We start from the raw sequence: 9,985 nt of genomic DNA on the forward strand, positions 1-9,985 counted from the left end.
ATATTATTTTTAACTACTTGTATGTTCAGTATTTTATTTAAGGACAAACTTGCAGTAAGAAACATATGTTTAATGTACCGTAATATTTTTTGTTAAAATAAAGCCAATATTACAACCCCCCCCCCCCCCCCCCCCCCCCCCCCCCCCCCCGAGGTCAAATAGGTTCAGAACCCCCTCCATTTTCAACCGCTTGTCCCTTTCGGGGTCGTGGGGGGTGCTGGAGCCTATCTCAGCTGCATTAGGGCAGAAGTAAAATATATACATTTTTATTCCACTCTCTTCAACGGAATAGTATTTTATTGACGGTCCCTAAATATAAACCACTTGAGAGCGGCACCTCTCCGGCGAGCTCCCCGCACTACGAGCGAGCAGTCCGGTCACAGTGAGGGGGAGCTGCCCCTGGAGCTCCGGAGAAGAATTCCAATAGAACTGAAGCAGCGCTCAAAAGTCCGTCATGTAAGGTCATTTTTGACACAAGAGTACAATATTTCGCTAGTAATTTAAAAATATATATTTTCCTATCGCGAAAAAAATGCTTTTAAAGAAGGTCAAGGTGCATTATCGACGTTCACGTATCTGCACCGCCTTTAGTACAAAAGCCAAGAGGGGGCGGGGCCAGATATAAAAAAAACTACTTTGGATCATAGGAGTCACTTCTCGTGTAAAGTAGGAAATTGGAATCCAGGCACTTGTTTGCTGAGAGTATCTAATCTAAATTTAAATTAGTTTACAACATGAAAACGTTCACGAAAGTCCTGCTGGCAAGTGTTGCTGTTGTCTGGCTGGCTGCCAAGTGGACTGCACCCACTTTCAATGCAGGTAAGATCATTTACTTTGTTTATGTTCTTCTGACAATATGACAGAAATCAAAAGCCATGTTTGCAATGTATTTATAAACACTACAATGGTCCACTGTAATAGTTATGCAAATCCTTATCACACATTAAAATACATTTTAACACCCAGAAACAGGTTGGTGTCCATTACGAAACATGTTCTTTGGCTCCAACATTAGGGTAGAGTTGTTGCTTTTGTAACAAATTGCATAAACAAGATGCAGCATGTCTTAAACTATGATGCAATCTAAAAGACCAAAAATCACTTCATATTCTCTACTGCAGTGTTTTTCAACCTGCCGTGAGATTCAGTCTGGTGTGCCGTGGGAGATTATCTAATTTCACCTATTTGGGTTAAAAATATTTTTGCAAACCAGTAATTATAGTCTGCAAATGATGTGTTGTTGTTGAGTGTCGGTGCTGTCTAGAGCTCGGCAGAGTAACCGTGTAATACTCTTCCATATCAGTAGGTGGCAGCCGGTAGCTAATTGCTTAGAAGATGTCGGAAACAGCGGGAGGCAGTGTGCAGGTAAAAAAGGTGTCTAATGCTTAAACCAAAAATAAACAAAAGGTGAGTGCCCCTAAGAAAAGGCATTGAAGCTTAGGGAAGGCTATGCAGAACGAAACTAAAACTGAACTGGCTACAAAGTAAACAAAAACAGAATGCTGGACGACAGCAAAGACTTACTGTGGAGCAAAGACGGCGTCCACAATGTACATCCGAACATGACATGACAATCAACAATGTCCCCACAATGAAGGATAAAAACAACTGAAATATGCTTGATTGCTAAAACAAAGTAGATGTGGGAAATATTGCTCAAAGGAAGACATGAATCCTGCCCACCCACTCCACCTGACAATTAAGGGACAGCAAAGCTCATACTCCAGCAGGCTCCTTCAACTTCCTTCCCGCACTGTGCGATTCAAGAACTCCTTCATTCCACACTCCATCCAGCTGTATAATCACTCGCCATACAGCAATAGATGACATCTGCCTATTAGCTGACACCTGACATGTTAGCTACTTCTCTTTGTTTATAATGTTTATAATGTCTATTTTCTATTTCCTGCTGGATCTACTCTCTATTTTATGCTGCTGCTGTCACATATACTGTATATACTGTAATATTGTACATGGTCATTGGTATATATTGTATATATGTTATAGACATAATATAATATATCTGTATATATATATTATTCTGTACACACATTATGTGTATATTCGTATATATGTTAGATTTTTTTATCGCTATATTAGTCTATGTATACCTGCATTGTCCTTTCCATCCTTACACTTTCCATCATTGTAACTGAGCTACTGTGTTGAACAATTTCCCTTGTGGATCATTAAAGTTTGTCTAAGTCAAAGTCTAAGTCTATGAAACTGCTACAGGAAAATACCAAAAAAAAGGAGAAAAAACCACCAAAATAGGAGCGCAAGACAAGAACTAAAACACTACACACAGGAAAACAGCAAAAAACACCAAATAAGTCATGGCGTGATGTGACAGGTGGTGACAGTGCACCTACTTTGAGACAAGAGCTACATTGATGCATGCTTGGTTATGGTTTAAAGTCAAATCCAACAACGACTTTTTACTGTCAACTGAGTTTTTTGGATGATTTCTGCTGGTGGTGTGCCTCTGGATTTTTTCAACGCAAAAAATGTGCCTTGGCTCAAAAAAAGGTTGAAAAACACTGCTCTACTGCTCACTAGTGTTACCATATCTGAGTTATTGTGTAGAAATATGGGGAAACAACTACAAATGTGTGCTTGAATCACTAACTGTGTTACAAAAAAGATCAATTGGAATAATACATAAAGTTGGATATAGAGAACATACAAACCCTTTATTTATTACATTGCAATTATTGAAATTCAACGATTTGGTGCAGTTGCAAACAGCTCAATTCACAAAGTAGACAGAACAAGAATTATGATGAACATCTTGAACCCTTTTTTTCCTTTTTTTTATTGAGACAAAGATTATTTATGTATTTAATATTTGCATGCTTACTATGGTATATTATTTATTTATTATTTATTTGTTCACTTTTCTGTTCCAGAGAACAAGGAAATGGGATATAATTGCTATGGTATGAAAAGGGGTAGGATTAAATAAGCTCTGCTTCTTCCAACTCCTTTTCGGACGTGCTGTAATGAAACAACTGGAAATGTGTGATGCATTACATTGTATCGTATGCATGTTCCAAAAAAACTGAAACTGAACTGAACGGAACTGAACTGAAAAGTTTGTACACTCCCATTTTTAGTCTGTGCTGTTTGTTTTTACATATATATTAAAAAACAACAACTCTATTTTTTGTTGTGGTTAATATTATTGTTAAATATATAATTACACATCAATTGAGCCTTTCAAATAGAGTGTTTTTATAGTGTTATATTACACCACATACCACATTTATTTAACCTGATGTTGATAATGACTCAATTTGTAATTGTTAAAATATTATTACTTTTAGTTTCTTTGTAGGGAAAAAAAACAGCGTTCTTTGTTAATGATGACAAAAATAATGACCATAATGTTGACGATACAAATAACTAGTGCTGTCAAATGACTATTTAAAAAAAAAAAAAGGATTATTCCAACTTTTGGAGTAAGATTAATCATGATTTATCACAGGTATTACTCGCTTGCATAATTTTTTTTAAATAAGTAATTTTTTGTCCTGTCCAGCTACTCAGGCAAATCATATTGTGTGATGTAGATGCCCATATCGGCTGTACACATTTATTTTACAAAAGAGAAGTGTGGGATACTTCTCTTGTTGCTTTATTTGTATTTGACTTTATTAAATGGGTTTATATTATTATTTGGTGCAGCCAAACCCGGAGCAGGAGGGGATAGAAAGAGAAGGGAAAGGAAGACAGAGGGGGAAATTGCGGGGACAAGACGGGGATAAGACAGAGAGAGAACAACAGCAAACATAACAATAACAACAACAACATCAGCAAATATGTACAAATATGATGGTAAAAGTGATAACAAAGAAGCAGTTAGGGAAATAAATAATAATAATACAGAAATGACAATGAGCATTATTACACTACAAATAGAGCAATACAAATACCAATAGAAATAGCACTATTGATAATGAATAATAACAATAATTACCTCTGTTATCAACAATACAATTGTTTCGAATGCAACAGTACATATATGTAATGATAACTTGTATAAAGTTAATATAAAGCAGATACATGGAGGGGAAGACAGAGAAGCCAACTATGTTAACCTTGTAGATTGTTATAGTAAAAAAGGTTAGGCTTTGTCAGTGTGTCATGTGTTACCCAGTTTCCCCTAGGGCAACAACGTTAATATATGTTTGATGAAACGTGATTATATGCATGAGTGTATGTATATGTACTTGTATACAGTATGTGTACATGTATGTTTGTACAGTGAATGTATATGTGCAGTATGTGTATATTTGCTTGCATAATTCAAATTAATTTTAAAAAGGGTTTAATATTTGGACACAAATGCAATTTTATCGTCAGAATGTCATGCGGAAACATTTAAAAAATGTTCCACTTGAATGCGAGTCATTTATTTGCTCACAACTTAATAATAGTTGTTATCTAAAGCAGTGGTTCTCGTAACCTTTTTCGACGAGTACCACCCCACAAAAAACTTGGCTCTCTAAGTAATGACCGACCAACATGAAAATACTAGTAATAATAGTTAATTAAAAACAAGGCAGACATTTTATTTAACAAGTATATCTGATACTGTAACATTACACACAAGGCACAAACTTCATCAACAAGTGATAGTCCATATACAGTACATGTATACAGTGTTTTGAAGTGAAATTTGCCAACAGTTGGAGTCTCCTTACTCATCTTTGACTTGGTTACTTACCATAAAACAACCTGATTCCATTTTTCATTTAACCATAAAAAGAAATTGTGTGATTAATCTGCGTATATTCATGATTAATGCGATCATATTTTGTGATGAATCACATTAGTTAACTACTTAGTTATATTTGACAGTCCTAATAATAACAACTAATGAGTCAAGTCTGTTAAAAAGAAAGGCTGGATTTGTTTGCATTTCTTTACGAACAGGACCCATCACATGTCCGTATGGTCATTGAAAACAAAAATACCTATACTGTACTATGGTGGTTCCATGCTGGGACCCTCCAGCACCAATTACATGGAAAGCTCCCGCATACTGAATGTCATTTTCTTCCACCTCTTTCCGTCCAGGCAATGGCAAGCCACACAGTAAGAAACACTCAACAAAATATCTGTGTTTGGAAAAGAAGCAATCACTGTACAACATTTGCAAGAAAGTTTAACATTCCCCGGCGGGTAAATTGGGGAAGAGGCATGCAAAGTGAGCGTGTAATCGCACAATTTTCGACATGCTTGTGACTTTGGAGCGCGTATAGCATTTATTTAATGTAACCTTTAGCCCGGCGTCCGCAGGCTGATGAAAAATTACACAGTTGCGAGTAAATGGGCCGGCACATGTTCACGTTGAATACCAACATTCCGCTTAGGGCTGGTTACGAACCATGCAAAATGACTGCAAGTCAAATTAAACATTGATTACCAGTCATTACTAATTGGAGATCAGATTTAGCTTGTCTAATTTAGGCAAGTAGTTCAGTTCAGTTCAGTTTCAGTTCCAGTTTATTTGGAGCATGCATACGATACAATGTAAAGCATCACACAATTCCAGTTGTTTCATTACAGCCCGCCCGAAAAAGAGTAGGAAGAAGCAGAGCTTATTTAATCATACCCCTTTTAATACCATAGCAATTTTATCCAATAATAATAATAATAAATAAATAATATACCACAGTAAGCAAACATATATTAAATACATAAATAATCTTTGTCTCAATAAAAAAAGGAAAAAAAGGGTTCAAGATGTTCATCATAATTCTTGTTCTGTGTACTTTGTGAACACTTTTCTTAAACTGATCATATTGGTGCTATGTTTGATTTCTTTGGTTAATCGATTCCATAATTTAAAGGCCTACTGAAATGAATTTTTTTTATTTAAACGGGTATAGCAGATCCATTCTATGTGTCATACTTGATCATTTCGCGATATTGCCATATTTTTGCTGAAAGGATTTAGTAGAGAACATCGACGATAAAGTTTGCAACTTTTGGTCGCTGATAAAAAAAGCCTTGCCTGTACCGGAAGTAGCGTGACGTCAACAGTTGAAAGTCTCCTCACATTTCCCCATTGTTTACACCAGCAGCGAGAGCGATTCGGACCGAGAAAGCAACGATTACCCCATTAATTTGAGCCAGGATAAAATATTTGTGGATGAGGAACGTGAGAGTGAAGGATTAGAGTGCACTGCAGGACGTATCTTTTTTCGCTCTGACCGTAACTTAGGTACAAGGGCTCAATGGATTCCATACTTTCTCCTTTTTCTATTGTGGATCACGGATTTGTATTTTAAACCACCTCGGATACTATATCCTCTTGAAAATGAGAGTCGAGAACGCAAAATGGACATTCACAGTGACTTTTATCTCCACGACAATACATCGGCGAAGCACTTTAGCTACGGAGCTAACGTGATAGCATCGGGCTTAACTGCATATAGAAACAAAAGAAATAAGCCCCTGACTGGAAGGATAGACAGAAAATCAACAATACTATTAAACCATGGACCTGTAAATACACGGTTAATGCTTTCCAGCCTGGCGAAGGTTAACAATGCTGTTGCTAACGACGCCATTGAAGCTAACTTAGCAACGGGACCTCACAGAGCTATGCTAAAAACATTAGCTATCCACCTACGCCAGCCAGCACTCATCTGCTCATCAACACCCGTGCTCACCTGCGTTCCAGCAATCGACAGTGCGACGAAGGACTTCACCCGATTACCGATGCGGTCGGCGGCTAGCGTCGGATAGCGCGTCTGCTATCCACCTCAAAGCCCTCCTGTTTGTGTTGCTGCAGCCAGCCGCTAATACACCGATCCCACCTACAACTTTCTTCTTTGCAGTCTTCATTGTTCATTAAAGTTTTAGCTGTTTGCAATGCACCAAATCAATGAATTTAAATAATTTTGATTTGATAAAGAAATGGTTTGTATGTTCTCTATATCCAACATTATGTACTATTCTAATTGGTCTTTTTTTGTAACACATTTAGTGAACGAAGCGCACATTTGTAGTTGTTCCCCCATATTTCTACAGTAGGGATGGCAGAGCGCTGATCTAAGCACAAGACGAGAGACAAGCAAGAGCTTTATGTATACAGAATATATGTAAAAGCAGTGCATCATGTCAAAAAGGCCAATTATGGTGTTGCACTTTAACCTACACTCAAGCTTTATCTCACTTTTATTAGTTTGTCACTTCCACAGAGAAGATTACGCACTGTGGGGGCTGTTTTGTCTGAAATGATTAGACCATCTCGTTGCTCCATCAATGGAACATTCATCTGGGTTATCTGCGGTTATTTGGGAATCTTTCTTAGGTTTAGTAGTTTTCAAAAAAGTAAAATATGAAGTCAGAATGGCCCAGTTTCATCATGAAGTGACAAGGAATCAGTATTTAGGGTTTACGAGCATCATTTTAGGCCTGGTGCCAATGTTTAAAGCACACAACTTTCGGATTTACCTCCAAATTTAATGTAATAACCGCAAGCCTAACCTACCGTAATGACACGGTGGCATGCTCTATACCTCAGAAAACATTGAGAAACAGTGTTGCCGGTTGAAATGATTTGATATGAATCCATGCTTGCCACCCCCAAAACATGTGTTTATTCATAGTTTTGATGCTTTCAATGACAATCTACAATGTAAATAGTCATGAAAATAAAGAAAACACATTGAATGAGAAGGTGTGTCCAAACCTTTGGCCTGTACTGTATATATTTATATATATGTGTTCTTTATTATAATTTCTATAATCGTACAGTCAAAATCTATAATCGTTGCGTCCCTACACTACACACGGCCTTCTGACGGCGTCAAGATGTAATCATGCTCTTGATTGCGTGACCTGCAATTCTCAGTCAAAACGCTAAGAGGAAGCGTTTAACCACATCTGTCATTGACTAGATCAGTGGTCCTCAAACCTTTTTCACCAAGTACCACTTCAGAAAAAACTTGTCTCTTTAAGTACCACCATTATGACCAACACAAAAATAGAGTAGCGTAGTAGGCCGAAGTATTCATCAAAAACAAGGCAGAGGTGTTATTTTTAAAGGCCTACTGAAATGATTTTTTTTTACTTAAACGGGGATAGCAGATCCATTCTATGTGTCATACTTGATCATTTTGCTATATTGCCATATTTTTGCTGAAAGGATTTAGTAGAGAACATCGACGATAAAGTTCGCAACTTTTGGTCGCTGATAAAAAAAAGCCTTGCCTGTACCGGAAGTAGCGTGACGTCACAGGTTGAAAGGCTCCCCACATTTCCCCATTGTTTACACCAGCAGCGAGAGCGATTCGGACCGAGAAAGCGACGACTACCCCATTAATTTGAGCCAGGATGAAAGATTCATGGATGAGGAACGTCAGAGTGAAGGACTAGAGTGCAGTGCAGGACGCATCTTTTTTCGCTCTGACCGTAACTTAGGTACAAGCTGGCTCATTGGATTCCACACTCTCTCCTTTTTCTATTGTGGATCACGGATTTGTATTTTAAACCACCTCGGATACTATATCCTCTTGAAAATGAGAGTCGAGAACGCGAATTGGACATTGACAGTGACTTTTATCTCCACGACAATACATCGGCAAAACACTTTAGCTACTGAGCTAACGTGATAGCATCGGCCTTAACTGCATATAGAAACAAAAGAAATAAGCCCCTGACTGGAAGGATAGACAGAAAATCAACAATACTATTAAACCATGGACCTGTAAATACACGGTTAATGCTTTCCAGCCTGGCGAAGGTTAACAATGCTGTTGCTAACGACGCCATTGAAGCTAACTTAGCAACGGGACCTCACAGAGCTATGCTAAAAACATTAGCTATCCACCTACGCCAGCCAGCACTCATCTGCTCATCAACACCCGTGTTCACCTGCGTTCCAGCAATCGACGGTGCGACGAAGGACTTCACCCGATCACAGATGCGGTCGGCGGCTAGCGTCGGATAGCGCGTCTGCTATCCACCTCAAAGTCCTCCTGTTTGTGTTGCTGCAGCCAGCCGCTAATACACAGATCCCACCTACAACTTTCTTCTTTGCAGTCTTCATTGTTCATTAAACAAATTGCAAAAGATTCACCAACACAGATGTCCAGAATACTGTGGACTTTTGAGATGAAAACAGAGCTTTTTGTATTGGATTCAATGGTGTCCGAATACTTCCGTTTCAACGATTGACGTCACGCGCATACGTCATCATACATAGACGTTTTCAACCGGAAGTCTAGCGGGAAATTTAAAATTGCACTTTATAAGTTAACCCGGCCGTATTGGCATGTGTTGCAATGTTAAGATTTCATAATAGATATATAAACTATCAGACTGCGTGGTCGGTAGTAGTGGGTTTCAGTAGGCCTTTAGGTATATTTTTTCGCCGCAGTAGTATTAAACACAGTTTGAACAGTAACACTGTGTTTGAACATAGGAAAACATAACTTTATACTTTAATGAAGTGACTCTTTGGTGTACCACTACATGGAGCTCGCGTACCACAAGTGGTACACGTACCACAGTTTGACAATCACTGGACTAGATGTTTACCTTCTTGTGTAGTGACGACCGCTGCATTCAGATGGTTTTTGGTGCTGGAACTAATAGGCTTGTTGGTATACCGGTATTACGAGTTATATCGGTATATTTTAGAAAGAGGTATGTATTTGAGACAATACCACCATACTGATATATTGCGCAGCAAGGTTCTGGTGTCGCTACCACGCATTGGAGACACCGACCCTCTGCCACATTCACCTTCTCGCACACCCGACGTGCCCGCACTGTGGCTCCGTAGCAATTATAGCTCAGCTGAAAACCACGCTGACGTCATTTGGCAACAGAGACTGCCTTTTAAAAGGCACAGACACGCATGCACACGCTGCTCTTATTATGAAACTTCTCTTAACTGCATAAGACATACCGTATTTCCCGGACCATAGGGCGCACAATGGTCTATTTTCGATCTTTTTTCATA

At 38.4% G+C, this 9,985-nt stretch overlaps 1 protein-coding gene across 1 annotated transcript in view; it reads left to right on the forward strand.

Moving 5' to 3' along the window:
- Window positions 1–360: 360 nt before the first annotated feature.
- The window catches only part of hsd11b1la (hydroxysteroid (11-beta) dehydrogenase 1-like a), a 23,326-nt gene continuing 13,701 nt past the window's right edge, over window positions 361–9,985 (forward strand). The window contains exon 1 of the mRNA XM_062039522.1: window positions 361–819. Coding sequence (XP_061895506.1) covers window positions 735–819 — 85 coding nt within the window. The 5' untranslated portion in view covers window positions 361–734. The remainder of the gene's footprint in view (window positions 820–9,985) is intronic.

Source organism: Entelurus aequoreus, linkage group LG27, assembly GCF_033978785.1.
Source record: "Entelurus aequoreus isolate RoL-2023_Sb linkage group LG27, RoL_Eaeq_v1.1, whole genome shotgun sequence".
NCBI lineage: Eukaryota > Metazoa > Chordata > Actinopteri > Syngnathiformes > Syngnathidae > Entelurus > Entelurus aequoreus.